The 24234-nt window shown below is 40.8% G+C and overlaps 1 protein-coding gene across 2 annotated transcripts in view; it reads left to right on the forward strand.

Annotated features, from left to right (window-relative positions):
- Positions 1–24234, forward strand: part of znf516 (zinc finger protein 516) — a 126841-nt gene that overhangs the window by 66963 nt on the left and 35644 nt on the right. For both annotated transcript variants that reach the window (XM_043688637.1, XM_043688636.1), the window contains exon 3: positions 16878–18395. In XM_043688637.1, the coding sequence (XP_043544572.1) occupies positions 16878–18395 (1518 nt within the window). The remainder of the gene's footprint in view (positions 1–16877; positions 18396–24234) is intronic.

The following is a 24234-nucleotide window of genomic DNA, read 5'->3' on the forward strand; positions in this document are numbered from 1 at the left end:
TCAGGCTTTTTACACATATGTAAGGAGCAAGAGTGTGGTTAGGAAAAGGGTAAGTCCACATAAGGACAAGGGAGGGAATTTATGCCTGGAGCCAGAGGAAGTGGGTGAATACTTTGCATCAGTATTCACAAAGGAAAAGGATGTGGTGGATGGTGAGTCTTGAAAGGGGTATGCTGATATTTTGTGGGCATGTCAGTATATAAAAGGTGGTGGGTATTGTATTTTAAAAAAAATTAAGTCCCCAGGGCCTAATGGGATCTATCCCAGAATTCAGAGGGAGGCAGGTGAGGAAATAGCTGGGGCCTTGTACAAAATCTTTGTATCCTTTTTAGTCACAGGAGAGGTCCCAAGAGATGAGAGAACAGCTAATGCTTTTTGTTTGTTTAAGAAGGGCATCAGGGATAATCTGGGAAATTACAGGCTGGTGAGTCTTATGTCAGTGGTAGGGAAATTATTGGAGAATATTCTTACAGTTATATTTACTCAAATTTGGAAAAGCATGGACGTCTTAGGGATAGGCGTTTTGGCTATGTGTGGGGAAGGTAGTGCCTCAAATTTGATTGAATTTTTTTCAGGAAGTGACAAAGATGATTGATGAGTGCAGGTGTCAGTATGGACTTTCGCATGGCCTTTGACAAGGTCCCTCATACCTGCTTGATACAAAAGGTGAAGTCATGTAGGATCCAAGGTGAGCTGCTCAGATGAATACAGAACTGGCTTAGTCATACAAGACAGAGAACAGCAGTGAAAGGATGTTTTTCTGACTGGAGATCTGTGACTAGTGGTGTTCCACAGGTATCAGTGCTGGGAACCCTGTTAAAAGCAAATTACAGTGGATGCTAGAATCTGAAACCAGCTTTGACAAACAGTCAGTTAGACTCGAAATGTCAGCTCTTTTCTCTCCTAACAGATGCTGCCAGACTTGCTGAGATTTTCCAGCATTTTCTCTTTTCTGGGAACCCTGTTGTTTGCAAGATATATGAATGATTTGGTGGAGGATGTAGATGGCCTAAGTGTACGTTTGCAGATGACACAAAGATTGGGGGAGCTGCAGACAGTGAACAGGATTGCTAGAGGATACAGCAGAACGTAGATAGGTTGGAGGAGACAATGAGGTCTGCAGATGCCGGAGATCAGAGTTGATGAAGGGCTTTGGCCCGAAATGTCGATTTTCCTGCTCCTCAGATGCTGCCTGACCTGCTGTGCTTTTCCAGTAGCAACTCTCAACATAGATAGACTGGAGACTTGGGCAGAGAAATGGCAGATGGAGTTTAAACCAGACAAATGTGAGATGATGCATTTTGGAAGATTTAATGCAGTAGGAAAGTATATAGTAAATGGCAGAACCCTTAGTAGCATCAGCATATGGAGGGATCTAGGCATACACTTTTCTGAGAGTAGCAACACGTGGATAAGGTGGTCAAGAAGGTATATGACACACTTGTGTTCTTTGATCTAGGTGTAGAGTGTAAATATTGGCAAGTCATGTTGTAGCTTTATAGGACTTCAGTTAGGCTACATTTGGAATATTGTGTACAGTTCTGATCACCACATTACCGAAGGATCACAGAATCTCTACAGTGTGAAAACAGGTCATTCGGCCCAACAAGTTCACACCAACCCTCTGAAAAGTAACCCACCCAGTCCCATTCCCCTACCCTATATTTACCCCTGACTAATGCACCTACCCTATACATCCCTGAACACTATGGGCAATTCACCCAACCTGCACATCTTTGGATTGGAGTAGGAAACCGTAGCACTTGGAGGAAACCCATGCAGACACTGGGAGAATGTGCATACTCCACACAGACAGTCGCCCAAGGCTGGAATCGAACCCAGGTCCCTGGCGCCATGAAACAGCAGTGCTAAACACTGAACCACTGTGCTGACCTTACGTGGAGGCTTTGGACAGCATACAGAAACAGTTTACCAGGATGTTGCCTGGTTTTGAGAGTATTAACTATGAGAAGAAATTGGACAAACTTGCTTTGTTTTCACTAGAACATTGAAGGATGAGGGGTGACCTGATAAAAGTTTACAAAATTATGAAAGGCATAGCTAGAATGAATATTTGGAGTTTTTTTCTCAGAATACAAATGTTAATTATGAGGTGGTGTGGCTTTATGGTAAACAGGAGTAAGTTTAAAGGGAATGGAGAGGCAAGTTTTTTTACAGAGGGTGGTAAGTGCCTGGACTCTGCTGCTTGAGGAGATGGTGGAGGCAGATACAAAAGCAATGTTTAAGAAGCATCTTGACAGGTATATGAATAGGCAGGGAATAGAGGGATAGGGATAAGGCCTCGTGGCAGTACAGTCTTGATGGGCCAAAGGGCCTGTTTCTGTGCTGTACTGCTTTTTCATTTTTGTTTTCTGTTCTTTTAAGAAGTGTTCACAGCACTTAAAGTCCATTAGGCAACATCTTGATAGATAATCTGATATTTTATACCAAACAAATCAATTAAAGAAATGCACGCAAAATGTTGCAGCTGCTGGAGATCTGAAATACAAACAAAGTGTTGGAGAAACACAGCAGGTCTGGCAGCATTTATGGAGAGAAAACAGTTAATGTTTCGAGTCCAGCGACTCTTTGTTTCTATCTTAACAGATGCTGCCAGACCTGCTGAATTTTTCTGACACTTCCTGTTTATCATTAACAAATTAGAATTTGGCTACACAAATGTTATTGTTGTGCAGGGCAACTTTTTGATGTGCAACAGAACAATGTGGCACTTTAGGCTACAGTGATAACTTAACCAAAGGGCCTTCAATATACTATGTTACCATAGAACATCAGAAATGTTTTATCTGTAGTGTAAATTTGATATTTCCTTATCCGCTTGACAATCTGCCTGAATTCTAACAACATGCTCTCCTCAGATTGGATGTAGTGTTGGCCACCATAATGACCACTATGTGACCTCATAGAGTGTACTGTAGTGAGGTAACTTTAACCCTGGGAGGTAGTGTAACACATACCATATCAATGCAGTCACAGGTTGAAAATCACTGACTGATTTCACTGGAAGGAAAATCAAGAGAGTTTTTTTACTCATTTGCAGAATTGAGGGTTGCTGGTCAGGCCAACATGTATTGTCCATCCTTGATCACTGAATGTTTGTTAGTGCACTTTAGAGGACAGATAACAGTCAATCACATTGCTGTGTATTTGGGGTCATACAGGCCACACCAGATAAAGACAGTAGATTTCCATTTTTTAACTTCCTCAGCTGTTGTGGTGGGATTTAAACTCAGGTTTTCAGATCATTAGATCTCTATAAGTGCTTTCCAAACTTTTTTCACTATGAACCAATTTCAAGGCTTGAGAATTGTCACAAGCCCTTGGTGAGAACTGCGAGAGGGAAGTGGATGGCTGGTGAGATGACCTCTAATATGGAGGAGACAGAGTTTTGTGGCAGCCATTGCTGCCTAAGAGCCCGCAGCTTGCAGACCACTTGGAACTCTGAGCCCCAAAAACATAAGTGTGGAATCTCTGTCTATTGACATTGACCATCTTAATTTATTCAAGTTTACCCCTCCATCCTAGTGTCAAATGTATTCAAGGTTCGAAACATGGAATCCAAGTACTTTGCTCATTTTCAGAACACTTGTGAATTTGATTAACTTTGGAATGATCCACCAGTGATGTGCTCTGAAAATGATATATATTTTAACCCTTCAGTTATTCTGATATCTGGAGACTCAGTTACGATCTAACTCTTTGTCCAAAGTATTACAAGTGGAAACTGCACAAATGTTTCAGCACCTTTTAGCTTTTTAGAACAGTCCTTAAAATTTGCTACTCAGTATAATGAAAAGAAGACACGAAAACATTATTTCTGAAATTCCAGAAAGCTGATTGGTAAAGAATAGAATCAATCCATTCAATCTTTATGCTCTTTTGAATGTGTTTATACAGTTACACATTACAAGTATACACATCCAAACCAAACATCCAGAGTTTCAATCTCCATCTATTTATGAAGATTGAAACGAATAACCAGATAACCACATTTATCATATAATCAAACACAATTAATAATCAATGAATATTATTTCCTTAAACTTATTTTATATTTCACTAATGCACTTTTCTGAAGTAGAAATAAACATATTCATTTTAAAAAAATTATTAGCATACATACCAACAGTAACCTTACATTTTATTCACAAAATGTTTGGTCAGAAAACAGCAATATATGATTCAGTGATTCAAACTTAGTCCTTACATGCAATTTCTTAGGCTTTCAACTGTTATTTACACAATACAAATCCTTACATGTTTTTCTCTGTCAATAAATGCATGCCTAGCCATTGATGCTGACATCCCATGAATACATAAATAAAGTTCAAGTGCAATCTATTACTACCCTAGCTTATCATAGAATCCTTGCAGGACATTCATCCCAACAAGTCCACTCTGACCCTCGAAGACCACCCCACTGTCCCCTCCATTTCCCATGAATGATCCACCTAACCTACACATTCCTGGACACAATGGACAATTTAGCATGGCCAATCCACCCAACTTGCGCAGCTTTGGATTGTGGGAGGAAACCAGAGCACCCAAAGTAAACCCACACAGATACAAGGAGAATGTGTAAACTTGACACAGTCACCCAAGGGTGGAATCGAACCCGGGTCCCTGGCGCTGTTATTAATCATCATGACTGAATTTGTGGCAATAGGAGATGGTTACTACAATATTTGTACTGTACTTGATTTTAGAATTTGTTTTCAAATCCCTCCGTGTCCCTCTGTCCTCACTATCTGAAATCTCCTCCAGCTCCACATCCCTCTTTTGTGTTAATCTGAATCTGGCATGCTATGCACTCAGAGGTTTAAACGTGCTTCACTATTTAGGAACTATGCCATTAGCTTCCTAGGCCTAACCTCTAGAATTTTCTCAAAATATCTCTGCCTCTTTCTCATCTCCTTTAAGAAGCTCCTTAAAACCTGAATCTGCATGTCATAATACATTTCCTTATGTGCCTACTGTCAAGTTCTGTTAGATAATGCTTCTCCAAATTTTGGGACATACTACCATTTTCAAGGTGTGTATAAATGTTAATTGTTCTGTTTGTGCTTCATTTTGGAATGGAATAATCATTTCTTCAAGACACTTTTTTAATTGCAAAAGTTAACACGATGCAAATCCAAACAGCAGGCTTTTGTGTTCTGAATTGCGCATGAAATGAAGCTTAAATCTTTCTCTACACAATTACAGCCCTATTTCTGACAAAAAGACATTGATAGGCCCCTGAACAATTTGCGACTAGGGAAAAAATGAGGCACTATTCCTATCCTTGTTCCCAGTGATGACTACACTCTGATCCTCATGCTCCTTTTATTCCTATAGGAAAATATCTTAAGCCAGAATATTTTGAGCAGACCATAAACATCCTGAGCTTTTTCTGTCAAGTGAGTAAGTGCTTAGTTTAAGTTAGGATCAGCAACAAATATAGGCAAAGTGACCTGGATACTGCATGTAACAGTTTGAAGCAAATAGCTTCTAATATTTCTAATAATGGCAGTGAAACTGGGAGCCATAAATATAAGATAACCAACCAATAAGGAATTCTGGAGAAACGTCTTTAGCCAGAGAATGATCAGACCTTAGACTCTCTGTGGAGAGTGAGTCTGAGATTCAAATGACATGCTACGATGACACTCTGAAAGATTCACTTGGAAAGTTTGGTATCGATCCAGAGTCCCGGGAGAAGCTTGCCCAGGATTGCTGCATCTGGTGCCACAAAATAAAAAAAAGTGTGGCCTCCTGTAAAAGCAACAGAGTTAACTGGCTCTCCGATACAACAGTATGACAGAAAAATTTAAACAAGCTCATTTGCAGTACAACACTTCAGTTGACCTGAGGTCATGAAACATGTGGTATGTAAACGTAAGTTCATTTTCATTTTCGCCAATGCTCAACATTTCCACAAATGATTGTGCCCTCAGAAGTCAAAGCCCAAAGCTCTGGGGCTGCCTCCCTAAACACCTCAGCATCTCGACCGCATTTTCCTCCTTTATATCGCACATTAAAACTTCACTTTCTTACCATGCTTTTGAACATCTGTCCTATTGTCTCCTTTATGTCAAGTTTAGTTTGATGATGTTGAAGGTGTTCTATATAAATATAGGCAGTTGTTGAAATGTATTTATACTTTAAAGTGTTGCATGTAATTTCAGAACCTGGCTTCTTTGAAAACCAATGTTACAGTTATCATTTCCTAGCTGGGCTGTTTTAGAAGACCCGGAGATCATAGGAATAGCAGGGGGCCATTCTGCCCTTTAAGCCTGTTCCACCCTTTAGTTGGACAATTGATAATTTGTATCCTAATTCCAGCTTCTCACTAGATGGTTCTGTAAACCTTTAATACTCTCAACAAAATCTGGCTTTGCTGTTGTCAATTGAATTCAGAGTTTTGAGCCACTTGGAAGAGAGTTACAGATTTAAAGTAATATCTGTACAAAGAAAGGCTTGCATTTACAGAGGAACCTCGATTATCTGAATGTCACAGGTGGGGAGTATTTTGTTTGGATAATTGAATGCCGATAAACACAGTTTAGCCAACCATCGGGACCTTGCGACCTCGTTCGGATAATCCTAAATTCGGATAATCAAATGCCAGATAATCAAGGTTCCTCTGTATATAACATCTTTTATGACCTCAGGATGTCAAAAGCGAATGAAGTACTTTTGAAATGCAGTCCATGTTGTAATGTAAGAAATCCACTGATAGCACTTAGACTGCAGCAGTTCAAGAAGGAGTCTCACCACAACCTTCTCAAGGGTAACTAGTGATATGTAATAAATGCTGGCCAGTCAGTGATGCCCATGTCCCATGAGTGAAGAAAAAAATGCAACAGTTAATTTGCTCTTGCAATGTCATAATGAAGAGATAAACATTTTTTAGTGATGTTGATTGAAGGACAAGTAATGGCCAGGATACGAGGAAGACTTCTCCTTCTCTTCAAATAGTGGTGAGGGATGTTTTAAGTCCACTTATAAGAGCAGACACATTTGAAAAGCCAGGTAAACACATGAGGGTGAAAGAATTGATAGATTTTATGATTATATTAGACAAAGGAGGTGGGAGAAGGCTTTCATAATTGCCTGGTCATCAGTCTGGAGCCGGAATGTACCTGCAGGATCTGACATTCATCCCCCAAGGCAAGAGTAAGGTGAGAACTGAAGGAGGAAGAGACAACCTGGTTTCAGGGGCAGGGGGGTTGTCCTTTGGTTAATGATGAATACGAGTGTAGCATGAATACTGCAAAATCCAAAGTATGGAAAGAAGAAGATTCATTGGACTAGAGTCTCTCAACAAATATTCTGCTGTTCATCCTGTTGTTGAAAAGCTCTGTACCAAGTAGTACAAGAACAGAAAACACTTATTTATCCACGACTGTTACCGAGGACGCATAATAACACTTTGCATCTGTTGATATTCCATTTCATATTTATATCCATGTGTTAAAGTTCCAGATGGAAATGTACAAGCTTTCTAATAATAATCATTCTTGCTTTATGTGATAATGCCTGACAATTTAACTGCATACTTTTCACATGAAATTACAAATTTGCTTGGAATCGCAGGGAAGGTACAATACAGAAACAGGCCACTTGACCTAATGACTCAATTCTGATGTTTATGCTCCCCAGGAACTTCCTCCCTGCTTATTTCATCTCAGTCTGTCAATGTATCATTCAATTCCTTTCATTCCTTCGTCAAGCTTCTATGTGAATGCTCCTTGAATTTCCTCCACAGGGAGAAGCATCTTCTCCCATGCCTACCTATTGAATTGAACCATTCAATAATCTTAAAGACTTCCATCAGAACACTTCTTTGGCATCCTTCTTTCTAGAGAAACAAGTCCCAGCCTTTTTGTTCTTTCCTGATAGTTATAATCTCTCAGTTCTGCCTTTATCCTTGTAAATCTTCTTTTGCAACTTCATCTGTGCATTTGGAAAATGTGCCTTGAGAAACCTAACAATGTTAACTATGTCAAAAATAGGAGCAGGATTAGACCATTCAATCCATTGAGCCGGCTCCAAAATTCAACCTGATAATGGCTGATCCTGTGTTTCAAAGCCATGCTCCTGTTTTTTCCCCATATCTCTCAACACTCTTCGAGCCATAGAGTCATACACCATGGAAACAGACCCTTTGGTCCAACTATTCCATGCTGATCAAGTTTTCCAAACTAAACTAGTAGCTTCTACAAATCTATTAATCTCTTCCTTAAATATATTAATTGAGTTTGCCTCCACAGTCTTCTGTGGTAGAGAATTCCATGGGTTCACCACCCTCTGAGTGAAGAAATTTTTCCTAATCTCTGTCCAAAATGGCCTCCCTTGTATCTTGAGACAATGATCTCTTAGTCTAAACCCCACAGGCCAGGGGAAATGTTATCCCAGCATCAAGTCTACCCAGCCCTCGACAGCACTTTATACATTTTAATGATGTCCCTTCTCATTCTTCGAAACTCTAGTGAATACAGGCCCAGTTGACCCAATCTTTCCTCATGCAACAAAACTGCCATCCGAGGAAACAGTCTGGTGAACCTTTGCTGCAATCCCTGTATGGAAAGTTTACCAACACTTATGTGCCATCTTTAGCATCGTGAAATGTCTCAAGGTGTTTCTTGGGAATGTTTTTAAACATATATTGATGCCAAGGCACAGAAGGTGATATGAGGGTGGATGACCGTGAGGAGGGGTAAAAGAAAAGGTATTTAAGGACAACCTTAAATGAGGTGAGAGAAATAGACAGGTGGAAAGACTTGGAGAGGGAATTCCATAGCTTGGGGTCCAGGCAGCTAAAAGTTCGACTGCCAATGGAGCAATTCAAATTGGGATTACTCAAGAGAACAGCTAGAGGAATTAAAATGAATTTTATGTATCAGGAAGGAGCAAATTGTTGTCACTTGTTTTTTTTTTGTAATTATTCAGGCTATTTGTGTGAAATCAAATGTCAGTTATGAGGGAACAGCAAGAACTGGAAAATTTGAGTCTGTGGCTTTCTGTAGATCAAGGGATGTTTACCAGTGTATTATTGGCACTGCGCTTGTTTTGCATGTATTTTTAATGGCATTTTAAAGCTGTTTTTTTGTAGCTCCAGTGAACATCAATTCTTACTAAAAGTTAATGCAGTCTCTGCTGCTCTCTAGTGAAGAAAGAGCTCAGATGGATGATTCAGTTGTAAAACAACATCAGAACTGCAGCTGAGATCTCTGTGCAGTTTGGAAATGGGACCACCTAGTGGCATGTTTCCACTTTACAGGTTGAGAAAGCGAGAAGGATATCTCTTGAACTTTTAATCAAGAATTTAAAGGAAAACTTAAATAGGTACAGCGTATATATAAAAAAGTCAGAACTGCAGTTTATGAATACATTTTTTTAGATACTAACTATTTTTCATGATACTCTTCAAGAGTTGTTGCGTCCATTATGTGGGTTAAATTGGCCTAAAAACATCCAACTTAAGGAGACAAACACTTGTACCTGAATAGCATTGGAAACGCAATCCAGTTCTGGATTCAACACAGGCAACAATTTACTGGCCCGACCAGCAACACCCACATCCCACGATTGAATAAAAAACACTTAACTGTAATGTTATAGCATTTCCATCATTAGATCCCTTGTATGTGTGCTTTGGTTAAGCCACAATGACGGTGTAAAGTTCAGTTCTCATGACCAGCACTTTAGGAAGGATGTGAAAATCCTTGAGTTGGTGCACAAGAGATTTAACAGAATGGCTCCAGGAATGAGGGATGTTAGCTCCAAAGTTGATCAAGAGTATTTAAGTTATTCTTCCTGGATAAAAGATGGAAAGATTTTATGGAGTTTGGATAAGGTTGAAAAAGCAAAGTTCATTCTATTATCCAATGGTTCAAGGGCCAGTAGACCACACAGATTTAATGTTGAGGCAAGAAATATAGGAATACTGTGAGGATGAATATTTTTAGTGCGGTGGATGGGTAATAACCTGGAACACTTTGCCTCCGAGAGTGGTGGAAACAGACAGACTCAGGTACTTTAATAGAAAATTATATGGGACAATTAAATTTGTGGAGCTACAGGGATAAACAGCAATGGGACTGACTGGATTGCTCTTTTGTGAATCCACATTGACTGGATGGGCTGAATTATATCTTTCTGTGTTGTACTGACTCAGTGTAAGAAAGGAGCTTCAAGAACTCTGGCTAAACATGGTTTCCTTAGCACTCAGGACTGACACGCCAACAGGTGCCTAACCTGTGATCCTTGTCAAGCCATATGGTCAGCTGATTCCTTAGGGGACAGGCTTGTTATAAGAATGAGGCTGATGGATGTATTTAGATCCATTCTACCATTAGTCCAGTTAAACGCAATTTGAACACTGATCAGTGCCTGAAATCAGCTATAGTTCAATAGCTAGGCCTCTGTTATTAGTATGATTTACCTCTGGCCACGTGACAGACATTGTAGTGATTGTAATGAGGTCAGCCACGCGGATCATATAGAATATGAGTTCTCTGATTGGGGCTGTTAATGTGGTCAAACCAGGGAGCCCTGGCTGACAGATAAAAAGAGAAGTGTCAGAGGTTCTGTTCACTCTGAGAGCTGGCTCTGAGGAAGCCAGACTAGTGTCAAGTACCATGCACATGTAAATAAAGGGTGACCCTGGTGATGGGACAGTTTCATACTGATTGTGAAGCTCAATGGGTCAGTTCACCTTTGTGGGGGATTTTAAACAAATGGTAAATGGCTTTTCGCAGCTGGATAAATACTGATTCCATGGCATACAGATTTTTAATGCAAAGCTGACAGAGTTGGGGGGTGGGGCTGTCCTTCACAAAGCTGAACGTGAAACATGTGTACTTGCCACTGCAGTAAAATCAGGATTCCCAGAAGCATGCTACAAATAAAACCCAGAGGGTTTGTAGCAACATATGAGCCTGCCATTTGGAATATTGTCAGTCTGTACAATTTTTCAGTGGACGATGGAGAACATTTTACAAGGTAATAACAGGGAAGATCAACAAGGAGCACTTAGAGAACTTGGACATAATTCTTAGATGTTTCTGCAAAGCAGACATATGCTGAGGAAGGGAAAAATGTGTATTCCAGGCCCTCCAAGTACCTACTTGGGCTAGAGAGTCAACAAAACTGGATTACACCCATTGGAAGATAAAGTGAGGGCGATTCAAGTTGCCCCATCTCCCATAATTGTATCAGAGCTTAGGTCTTTCATGGGCTGATGAGCTATTACGGAAAGTTCATACATAACCTGACCTCCATTTTGGCACCTTTACATTACTGTTAAAAAAGGGTCAGCCTTTGGAAATAGTCACATAGCCAAGCCAGAGCTATTGGGGAAATGAAGAAACAGCTATCATCATGTAACATGTTAGCACACCATGATCCCAACCGGTATCGACATGCCTCACTATATTAGCTCATAGGTAGCCTAATAGTGAGGAATGCCCAATAGCATGTGCATCCAGGACTTTTGCTAATGCAGAGCTTAAATTTGCCTAGCGATGGAACATTTGGCGGTCATGTTTGGAGTTGGGAAGTTTCACCAATACCATTACACATTATCATTATCTAACCACAAGCCCCTGCATGATCTACTTAAAGGGGACCAGGCAGTGCTGCCCGTAGCTTCAGCCCAAATTCAGCACTGGGCTCTAATACTAAGTGCGTATAATTACTCGTTGGAACACTGTCTGAAAGGCCAAGAAGGCAATGCAGATGCACTGAGCCACCTCCCGCTGCCAGACACACCACCTAAATACCGCCCCAGTAAGAGTCCATGATAGTTTTAAACTTTCTGGACTTCCAACCACAGCTGACAATATCAGACCTTGGACACAGAAAGATTACAACCAGAATTGAAATCTTTTCGGATCCACTGAGACCAGATCACAACAGAGGATGGCATATTACTCTGGGGATCAAGTGTGATTGCTCTGAGCAAAGGTTGCTGCCAGATACTGGCTGAACTCCATCAGGGTCATCCAGGGATTTCCAAAACGAAGATATTGGTGAGAAGTTATGTCCGGTGGCCATGATTGGATGCAGACATAGCTGCATTGGTGGGCAGTGCCCAGAGTGCCAACAAGGAAAAACAATTATTGCCAACCGTTCCCCTGGACTTGGCTACACATCAACTACGCAGATCCTTTTGTGAGCTCAACAACCTTAGTCTTTGTGGACGTACACTCAAAGTGTCTGAATTTGCATAGAGTTTATTCGTTAAACATGGGGATGATGATAAAAAACCCATGTGCATCTTTTGCAACACACAAACTCCCAGAAGTGTTGGTCACAGATAATGGGCCATTAATTACCAACAGGGAGTTTGAATATTTCCTAAAGTCAAATGCCATTTGTCATCTAAGGACACCCATCATCTGATGGCCTAGCGGAAAGAGCAATCTAAACTTTTGAAGGCAGATTTAAAGAAGCAGCCAAAAGCTTCACTAGGTACCAGACTGTCCTGGTTCCTATTTGATTATCTAACCACACTTCATGCAACTGCAGGGATAGCTCCAGCAGAATTGCTCACGGGGAGGAGATTCCGCACCAGGTTAAATCTGATCTTTCCAAGAGTGAAATTGATCAGGAATGCCAATGTCAGACTCAAGACTCTGCCAGACTAAAGAGACAGTTTACTATAGGGGATGAATTTTGGTATAAGAACCACAGGATAAACCCTGTATGGATAAGAGGCACAATCACTGCAACATCAGGCCCAGTGACATAGAATGTTCAAGAAGGTGTTAGGGTCCTGAACAAGCCACATGAAAGCTCCAAACTCGCCAGTAGTTTGGAAGCAAAACGTGCCTGGCTCCTCGACAGCCTTTCAGACTGTTCTGAAACTTGTGGGTTCTCCCTCTCCATTAAGTGTTGAAGATACCTTGGAATCTGAGATGGACATTGTGGATGTCACCACCTCAATGCCTTTGCCACCTGACATGGAGAATGAATTTCTTTCTTGACACTCCAGATGCAAGAGGAGTGCTTCTGTGCATTACATTCTGCCCGTTTCAGAAGCAGAGTTGAAGGAACCTAAAACTGGTGCTAAAATGCCCCAGTAGGTTCTACAAATAAAGGACCAGGCCTATGTCCTTAGACTCTCAGAGTGGGAGGGACACAGCGATTGTAATGAGGTCAACCGGGGGATCTAATATAATATGTGCTCTCTGATTGGGGCAGTTAATCTGGTCCAATCAGGGAGCCCTGGCTGACAGAAGTGTCAGAGGTTCTATTCATTCTGAGAGTTGGCTCTGAGGAAACTGGATCAGTGTCAAGATCTCTTCACGTGTAAATAAAAGGTGACTAGATGATGGGATATGAGCCTCTGTGGAGTTATTTCAGGCATATTAGCCATTAATAAATTGTGACATCAATTTGCAATATAATACACCACTGTGAATGTAGAAAAATGATGCAAAGCAGTTCACAGGGACACTATCATATAAGGTTTAAGGAACCTTTAGATAAGCACATGAATAAGCAAGGGATGGAGGGATATGGACTAAGGGCAGACAGGTGGGATTAGTTTAATTTGACATCATGTTCGGCTCAACATCATGGGCTGAAGGGACCATTCCTTTCTGTACAGTTCTCTGTTCTATGTTTAACACGAATCCAACAAAGTGAGAGTACAAATAATCAAAGAAAACGTTTTTAAAAGCATGCCTTAAAGGGGGAAAGAGAGGTGGAGATTTTTATGCAGAGATTTCAGACCTTAAGGCCCAGGTATCTGAAGGCCCAATTGCCACTGGTGGACCAATAGAAGTCAACAAGGCACAAGATGTCAGAGTTGGAGGAGTGAAGTTATCCTGGGGAGTTCTGGAAGAGTAAGCTTCAGGGGAAATGTTGGTGTTGTGATAATGTCACTGAACGTGAAAGAAGGCACTGAAGCAAATCTACTCTGCAGTCAGAGTTATGATATGGGTCACTGTGCATCTGAGTAATTTTATGATGATCACAATTTAGAAAGCTGAATAAGTAATGTAACAGACAGACTGTTTGAGTTTTCTTCGACCTCTGTGAATGATTATGTGAAATGCTAAAATATGGTTAATTATTTTTGGGAATCATTGCAATATGCAAAGTCACCAGAATTCTGAAAATGATTCTCCCAGAATTGGAGCTGTAGAGAACAAGAAAGACACAGAAAAGACTTGATTTTTTGATTGAATCAGATCTTTTAGAGCTTTGTGTCCATCATTGCACAGTTAGGCTTTGGCACACAATGTAAGCAAACTGTTTTGATTTTTAAAATGGACAACTATGTTAAATGGAAAATTATGTGAACTTGTTATGTATCAGGCTCAAAGTTAGCACCAATCCAATATGTATGGCAATATACTAGGGGCTAGTGGTGTAATGATCCAGGTCACAATAAGATTTCCATTTTATTTCTCAAATACTTACTGAATAAAGTGTTTTTTTCTCCACTATTTATTCATAATTATCCTGGATATCTGGCCTTTCAGTTTCGATTTTCTCACAAACAAACAGTCTGCACATTGACCCTGTCCAAACCAGTCAGAATTTCATCGACTTCTGCCAGATCAGTCAAAAGAAAACAGTCTCAATCTGTTGAATCTTTTCCAATTGCTGTAACTTTTCAGTTTTTTAGATAAAAAGACAAACTTAAATTATGAACTGAATCTCATCCTTTATGAAATTTGTAGATATAAGGAAAGCAATGTTTAAAAAGTACAAAATTGGATTTTCTGCCAGGTGGGCACATTTGAAATGAAAGCTTACATTTTAACTTTGTCACAATAATCTTTATCATGCTGTAGTTGGGGCAGTCATTCAAGCTGATTCCTGATGCTGATTAATTAGCATTCTTACAAAGAGAGAAGCAGAATAAAAATTCTGAAGCTGTTTGATAGGTTAGATATCAAGAAGATGTCCTCACTTGTGTGGGAAGCGGAACTAAAAACCATAAATATATGTTACTATTAAACCTAATGAGGAATTCAGAAGAAAAGTCTGTTCTCGGGAAGATGTGGGAATGTGGATCTCACCACCACATGGACTAACTGAGGTGAATAACATTGAGGCATTTGAAGTGAATCCAGATAAGTGCATGTGGGAGGAAGAAGTTTGGGGTTATGCTGTTAGGGGAGATGATAATGACAAGAGGATCACATGGAACATAAACACCCGTATAGACCAGTTGGGCCAAATGGCCTCTTACTGTGCCATTAAATTCATATAAAATTAAAGCATTTAGAAAATGTTACGTTCAAAGCATTCACATAGTTATCCTAAGTATTAGGTAACATGTTGTTTGGTAAAGAAATGTACATAATTAATATGAATGTAGAATTTGTTCTTGGAGCATGAGCTCCAAAGGTGTATTGGGTGAGGTCCAGCAACATCTTGGTTTTAAAGCGTCCACCCTTATTTTCGATCTCTTTGTGGCTTTGACCCCATCCCAATTCTGTTTCTCTGAGATATCTGCATTAATCTAATTCTAGCCTCTTGTCCATCCCAGTTTTATTTTGAAAACAATTTGTAGCTGTGCTTTTAGTTGTCTCGATCACAAGCTCTGGAATACCATCTCCCTACCTCGCTTTCCTACTTCTTAAAATCTACCTCTTTGGCCAACTTTCTTATCACCTGACCCAGTATCTTCTTACTCGGTCCATACTTTGTTTTATAATGTTCTTGTGCACTGCATCGGGACATTTCATTATGTCAAAGGTGCATATAAATTGTTGAAGGCCAGTGTTCTAAAAGGAATATGCATTATATATGTACAGTACACTGTGTAAGTGAAAATGGAAAAATACTGCTAGCCTAAGAGGAAGCCATTTGGCACAATACCAAAATTAAGAAATAAGGATCCCTTTCAAACACATGATTAATTTTTTGAACGTGCTTGCATATTTGTTTTTCCATCAATTATAAAACAAAGATGAGAATTTTAAAATAGAGGCCTTATTTAACTCAGAGCCAGTATGATCCAGAAGTAGACAAAACACAGTAGCCAATAATTTGTAACTGCCTAGTGTAAGTGGAAATGCTGCTCAGTGGGGAATGCCATCTTATGGATGAGGTGTTAAATTGAAGCGCAGTCTGTCTTTTCCCAATCACTGTTTCAGGAAGAGCAGTGGAATTCTCCCCCATGTCTTGAGCAATATTTGTCCTTCAACCAACATCTTTCAGAAGATCATGCTAACTCATGACTAACTCATGATTGAGCCACCTTTACTCAAATGCCACTCAGACCCCCCCATCATCTGGCTCCGCAAAATGTACCTCCAGTTCCCACCAATAGGTTTCATGATCTTTTAGGAGAAAGTGAGGTCTGCAGATGCTGGAGATCAGAGCTGAAAATGTGTTGCTGGAAAAGCGCAGCAGGTCAGGCAGCATCTAGGGAACAGGAGAATCAACGTTTCTCGAAGGGCTTATGCCCGAAACGTCGATTCTCCTGTTCCCTGGATGCTGCCTGACCTGCTGCGCTTTTCCAGCAACACATTTTCAGCTTCATGATCTTTTGCCTGATATACCAGGAATCCCTCTTGCTTCAAGAAATATAACTAATTGTTTGGGTGTTAAAGAGGTCCCTACAGCTTCTGAGGAATATAAAGCATTTATCTCCTTGTTGTACATGACAGTTTGCTGCACAACAATTAGCTCTTGCAATTTTGTATGCTATAACAGTGACTACAATTCAAGAAGTTTTTCGTTGGCTTTTGGAATGTTCTGAGGTCATGAATAATTCAGTTATAGTGCAAGTCTTTTCCCTCATAAGATACATGCCAAATTAGATCTTCCTGGTATGTAAACCTAAATGTGTATTAATTTTGAATGTACACATTTTGAAAACCTGTTTTATTGTATCTCCCCAGGAGAAAAGCCATACAAATGTTTGCCTTGTGACTACACAGTGACTGAGCCACCTTTACTGCCATGCAACCCAGCCTCTCAGGCTCCTCAGAATGAATCTCAGGAAGACGTTCCCGTTTCCACCAACAGGTTTCACGAATCTTTGCCAGATAGACCAGGAATCTTTCTTGATTCAAAAGACGTAACTTGTTGTTTCGATGTTAAAGGGGTCCCTGCAGACTCTGTGGAATGTAGTTCTATTTCACAAATGGAAGCACCAAGAGCTGAACAGGAACAGGGATCAGTTGGATCTTGCAGAGTCGAAGAAGGCATCCTCCAGCCCAGCTTACCACCGGGTTTTCAGAACAAACCAGACAGTGGAAAGAATTCAGACCTGCCTTTGGAAAGTGCAGATAAAGTGCACACTGTTGATCCCAACACAAATGCAGCCGAAAATGAATTTCCTTTAGATTTGACTTTAACATTTTTTAAAAAGTTTGCCTGCAAGGATAATTTCTTCTTCCGGGGTTCACCTACCTCACCGCCCCAGAATGGTATGATCACACACTTTTGCCAGTTCTGCAATCACGCAACCCTCTACCCTGAAGTGCTCCTGATGCATCAGCGTGTCCTACACAAGCTGAACCTCAATATGCCAACTCCGAAATGGCGAGCCCGGAATGGGCTGAAAGCCACAAATCACAGCTTGCCTGGAGTTAGTAGCAGTCGACGCACAGGCCCTCCTCCTGTACTGAACAGTAAAGAAAGTCCGCCCATGCTCACATCCCCTGTACATAGCCATCCCCCATGCCAAAGGCAATCACCAATGGCCAGAGCTGCTCCCTTGTTGTCAGGGATCTCAAGCAAGTCACACGCTCCCCTACAGCCCAGAGTATCCCTCCCCTCTACAGGTACTAGGGCTGTAGGCCCAGTTCCAAATAGTTACTGGTACCAGCAAGCAAACAGCCATAAGCAATATGGTTTTTTTTCAGAACAAAATGTACGATCAAATACAAGTTTAGAGCACAAGATTTTGCAAGCTGGTAGTTTTGGAAACAAGGTTGTTCATTCACGCCCTGCAGTTCTAAGATATGGAACCACAACTGAGAATATCACAATAGATCGACTTCTTCAAGAGGATGGTGCCGGTGATGCAGTTTCTGGTAATTGTTGCCAACTATACCCAACAAACATTCAAGTTGGTCGAGAGTCAGGATGCAAAACCTTGCCCACAGCTGCCCAGCAGACCAAACACAAAGCCAATGCTCTGCCTCAACCAGAATACAGATCAGCAGGTATAGCCGAGCTGGCATCATTAGGATACTGCACACGAGATGGGCAGATGCCACGTCATTCCAGTCCAACAGGATGTTCTACTTCATTAGGCACTTTTGAGCCAGCATCACCGACGAAACAGGGAGATAGGATGAAGCACGGGAATGCTTTTAACGTGCTAACGGCCTACAATCCACAAGATCTGTCTGCCTTATACGAAAGCTGGAGAGCTCACAGTCCCTTTCTGGATCCAACAGCCGAAACAAGTTAGTATTTCAGTTTACTCAATAGTTGAAGCTTAACAATGAGTTCGTTAGTGTTTTTATCCATAGCAGAGTGGGAGTTTTTTTCCGTATAACTCACACGGAAATGTATGGATTAGTAACCGATGCACAATAACATTAAGCCTTGGTAATAGTGATAGTATGAATACTGTTAGATACATAAGCCCTTCCTGAAGAAGGGCTTATGCCCGAAACGTCGATTCTCCTGTTCCCTGGATGCTGCCTGACCTGCTGCGCTTTTCCAGCAACACATTTTCAGCTCTAATCTCCAGCATCTGCAGACCTCACTTTCTTCTACTGTTAGATAGGCCAAATAACGGGCCGCAAGGTGGCTCAGTGGTTAGCACTGCTGCCTCACAGCACCAGGGTCCCAGGTTCGATTCCAGCCTCGGGCAACCGTCTGTGTAGAGTTTGCACATTCTCCCCGTGTCAGTGTGGGTTTCCTCTGGGTGCTCTAGTTCCCTCTCACAGTTCTAAGATGTGCAGGTCAGGTGAATTGGCCATGCTAAATTGCCCATAGTGGTAGGTGCATCATTTAGAGGGAAATGAATCTGGGTGGGTTCTCTTTGGAGGGTCGGTGTGGACTTGTTGGGCCGAAGGGCCTGTTTCAACACTGTAGGGAATCTAATCTAGTCCAGCATATTAATGTCCTTTAGGGAGGAAATCTACTGTATTTATCCAGTCAGGCCGATATGTGACTCCAGGCCCATGGTGTGGTTAACTCTTAACTGCCCTCTGAAATGAGAGGTAATGCAGAGATTACATGTCTTGGCATGGCACCGTTTCTGGCTGGCAGCAGGACCCAGAGTGGACCAACATGATGGGCCAGTTGGTTTCCACCCATGAAGCATGGTTTTGTGGTTCTATCTGTGAAAGGTGATGCTGCAGATGTGGACAGGAATCTGATATAACAATTTTCCTGCTTCTGCATTGCTGATAGGCTGGTGAAAGTTGTTGGCAAATAATTTCTCTAATCATTAGGAGTCCCGATTTGGAGATGATAGAGTTGGACTGGGGTGTTCAAAGTTAAAAATCGCACAACACCACGTTATGGTCCAACAGGTTTATTCGGAAGCACTAACTTTCGGAGTGCTGCTCCTTCATTTGGTGGTTGTGACCTAATTAGATTAGATTAGATTACTTACAGTGTGGAAACAGGCCCTTTGGCCCAACAAGTCCACACCGACCCGCCGAAGCATAACCCACCCATACCCCTACATTTACCCCTTTATCTAACACTATGGGCAATTTAGCATGGCCAATTCACCTGACTTGCACATCTTTGGACTGTGGGAGAAAACCGGAGCACCCGGAGGAAACCCACGCAGACACGGGGAGAACGTACAAACTCCACACAGTCAGTCGCCTGAGGCAGAAATTGAACCCGGGTCTCTGGCACTGCGAGGCAGCAGTGCTAACCACTGTGCCACCGTGCCGCCCACAATGAACCACCTGATGAACCACCTGATGAAGGAGCAGTGCTCCGAAAGCTAGTGCTTCTGAATAAACCTGTTGGACTATAACCTAGTGTTATGTGATTTTTAAATTAGGAATCTCAGTATCTATTATTGTACTGAGGTATAATAGTTCCCCACAAGAACGTTATTCACACAAACATATTTCTATATTAGATCATACCTATTGTCCTATCTTTTCATTATCCACAACACGAACATATCTACCATTCCTGTAACTCCACTGTGCAAATGATGGCCAAATGAGATTCAAAATTTGAGTACCAGCATTATCTTATCAAAGCTTTTTCTGATTTTGAATTCACTTCAGTGTTGTTCTATTTTGACAAAAAGTTAGAAGCAAATAGGAAAGAAGATACATTTAGTGAAAGGTACCAGAGTTCCGTTTCGTTTAAAATAAAAATGTCATAAAGTCGACTTAAGTTTTTTTTTAATATTGGACATTGATCTTTTTGTCCTATCTGTTGGCTATAAGATGTCTTACATATTAAATGGAGGAAAGGATGTTCAGGCTTCTGTTATTTTACGGTCATACACTTACCCAGTCTATTTCAATAACATCTATACAAGGCATTTGTCAGATCATAGCTGGAATACTGTGAAGAGTTTTGTTCCCCTTATCTAAGGAGTGATACACTAGTATTGGAGGCAACTCAGAGAAGATAGCAGGTATGGAGGAACTATCTTATGAGGAATAGTTGAGTTGGTTGGGTCTGTACTCATGGGAAGTAGAAGAATGAGAGGGAACCTTATTGAAACATACAGGGATTTCAGGGGACTTGACAGGGTAGATGTGGAAAAGTTGTTTCCCCTTGTGAGGAGTGTAGAACCGGGGAGCATCATCTCAGCATAAGGGGTTGCTTATGTAAAACAGATGAGGAGGAATATCTTCTCTCAGAGGGTAGTGCATCTGTGGAATTCTTTACCACAGAGGGGTGTTGGGCTGCATGATTAAGTATATTCACGGGTGAGATAGAAATAATTATAATCAGTAAGGGAATTAAGAGTTATAGGGGAAAGACAGGAAAGTAGAGTTGAGGATTATCAAGTCAGCCATGATCTCATTGAATAGTGGAACAGACTTGATGGGCTGAACGCTCCTACATCTTATGGTTTTATACATCTATAGGATACAGTATATGACTTCACTTCCAGGGAGCCAGAAGGATAAATAGCTGCTGCTATTATTATTTAGTTAAAGATACTTGGGAATAGCGGCATGTGATCCAGAGACTTAAGGAATTCAAGTTCCAATGTAGCAGGTTATAAATCTGGAATAAAAAGTCAGTATGAGTGATAATACCAGTAAAATTAATAAATTGTCATTGAAAAACCATTTGGTTCACTCATGTCCTTTAGGTGGGAAATCTGATCTTTACCTGTCCAGGCCTGCATGAGTCAAAATCCACATTCATTTATTAACTTTTTTTAAATTGACTTGTCTGTATATGTTATGACTCAACATTATGGTAGGTGGGACTTGAACCCAGATCTTCCAGTAGGAATACTACCATTGTGCCACTAGATCCTTTAAACATTGTTGACTCTGAACTGAATCGGAGATTGGATAATTTATATCGTACCTTTAACAGTAATAAAGATGCAGGATGTTCAGCAAGAAAATTATCAATTTAAAAAATTGCCACTTAACCACTGAAGAGAAAGTGAGGACTGCAGATGCTGGAGATCAGAGTTGGGTGTGGGGTGCTGGAAAAGCACAGCAGGTCAGACAGCATCTGAGGAGCAGGAGAATCAACATTTTGGGCATAAGCCCTTCATCAGGAAGAGCTTAACCACTGAAGAAGAATTGGAAGAGTTGACTAAAAACTTAGTCAAAGAGATAGCCTTTAAGGAACACTTTAAAGAAGGAGAGAGAGGCAGAGAGGTTTAGAGAAAGAATTGTAGAGCTTTAGTCTCTGACGGCTGAAAGCATTGACAATGGTCGAGCAAAAGAGATTTAAAAAGAGTCTGGAATTGCAGGAATATAGAAATCTTGAAGTGAGGTAGGATTGGGAAAGAGTTTCAGAGAAAGGAAGGAATTAAGGCCGTAAATAGATTCGTAAACAAGGATAAGGATCTTAGAATTAACTTTCCACACTGGAAGCAAGCACAGTGTATGCCAATAAATACAGGGGTAATGTGTCAATGAGTTCTGGTGCAACTTAATATTCAGTCAGTTTTGGGTGAGCAAAGTTTACACAGGGTTAAGATGGGAGTCTGATCAGGAGAACAATCAAACAGTAAAGTCTAGACATAGCAAAGGCTAGACAAGTGCTCCAGTGGCAGATGAGTTGAGGCAGGGTTGGAATCCAGTATGGAGTTAAAAGTAAGTAGTTTTAATGATGGAGTGGACTTGTATTGAAAGTGTAACTTTGATTAAGTACAACAAGAGGAGTTTTTTAAAACTCATTAATGGGTTCTGAGTGTCATTGGCATGGCCAATATTTGTTGCCCATCCCTAAATGTGCTTTCTGATGAGACTTCTTCATGCACCACTGCAGTCCTTGGTGTGTCGGGACAGTGCTGTTAAGTTCCAGGTTTTTAAACCAATATCAGAGAATACACAGCAATACAGTTCCTAGTAAGTATGATATGAGACTTGGAGGGGAACTTGCAGATTGTGATGCTCCTGCACGTCTACTGCACTTGTTCTTTTAGGTGGTATAGGTCATAGGTGCTATTGAAGGAGCGCCTTCGGTTGTTGCACTGGACACTGTGGCCAGTGTGTGTTGGTGGTCAAGAGAGTGGATTTTAAGGTGGTGGATGGGGTAGAGATCAAGCGGGCTGCTTGCTCCAGAATAGTGTCAAGTCTCTTGAGTGTTTTTGGAGTTGCATTCACCCAAACAAGGAGAGAGTATTCCATCTCATCTGTAACTATTGACTGAAATTTGAGGGATGTCTCTTTGGAAATGAGTCATTCGCAGAAGAATTCCCAACCTGTAACCTTCTGTTATTAAGGAGTTTGCTCAATAAATAATTTGAAGTGCAAACAACCACTCAGGCTGCAATCAGTTGGATGGAAGCATAATCTGTCCATCTTCCTTCAGGCTCAAACATACTTACTAACAACAGCATTGTATGACATCAAAAGATTGCCAAGAACCCAGTGCACTGCATTGCTTTCTGAGACCATTATACATCCTGTTGCAAATTAATGCCTTTTCCATGTTTCCTGTTGCTAAGTAACACTGTACATCTAATGAATGCTGATCAAAGTAGCATCTAGTGTAGAACCAGACAGACAGGCAGAAGCCATTCAGCCCATCGTAGTGTTGCTGGCTATTTTAAAGACCGGTCCAATGTGTGCCATTCATCCTGTCTTTTGCCCAGAGTTATATTTCCTGGTTTTCTTCAGACTTCTGGATCACAGGAACAACCACATGCATTTGCCACACAACATTTGCTGCTTTTCTTTGATTAAGTGAAAATTCTGATAGGAATTTCCATTTGGAAGGAATATTTGCAATTTTGCACGTTAGCATCTGTGCAAGTTATAAGCACACTATTTTGGACTACTTGAAATAACAGCTTTGAAAGTGACGTCAAATCAACGTGAATAAATTGTAAGCGTTTATCTGAAATATTTGCTGTACAAATGTTTCAAATAACGAAGAAGATAATTGACATCAGGGCCTATTTCAAATAAAAATCTGTTGTGATGAACAGATTTTGAATACTTTTAATTCAGCAATACTCTCTGACTAGTTTCAGATAAGGAAGTTAGATACATTCCACAATAAGGATTGAGTCTTGGTTTAGTTGGTCTAATTTTACCATTCATTCCTTCAGCTACCAATGGGGTGAGCACTGGCATTCTGTACTTAAATCACTCTGCTCCATCCCTTGCTTCCCAGTTTGAGACTGTTCACAAAATTGACCTCTTCAATCGACCTATTTTAGCATCTCCTTTAGTGTCACATTTTGCACCTGAGAAGCCCTGCATACTTTAATGTTTTACAGGAACTATATACATACAAGGGTGTGATGTAATTGATTCAAACATTGCTAAAAAAACATAAAGTCAAAGATTATTTTTGTCTTACCTTCATCAGAATTAAGAGGGAAGAAACAACTTGATAAAAGAGGGGGCGCCAATTTATATAACATATTTACATAAATGATTTGGATGTGAGCATAAGAGGTACAGTTAGTAAGTTTGCAGATGATACCAAACTTGGAGGTGTAGTGGACAGCGAAGAGGATTACCTCAAATTACAACAGGATCTGGACCAGATGGGCCAATGGGCTGAGAAGTGGCAGATGGAGTTTAATTCAGATAAATGCGAGGTGCTGCATTTTGGGAAAGCAAATCTTAGCAGGACTTATACACTTAATGGTAAGGTCCT

The sequence above is a fragment of the Chiloscyllium plagiosum genome, chromosome 4, assembly GCF_004010195.1.
Source record: "Chiloscyllium plagiosum isolate BGI_BamShark_2017 chromosome 4, ASM401019v2, whole genome shotgun sequence".
NCBI classification, from domain to species: domain Eukaryota; kingdom Metazoa; phylum Chordata; class Chondrichthyes; order Orectolobiformes; family Hemiscylliidae; genus Chiloscyllium; species Chiloscyllium plagiosum.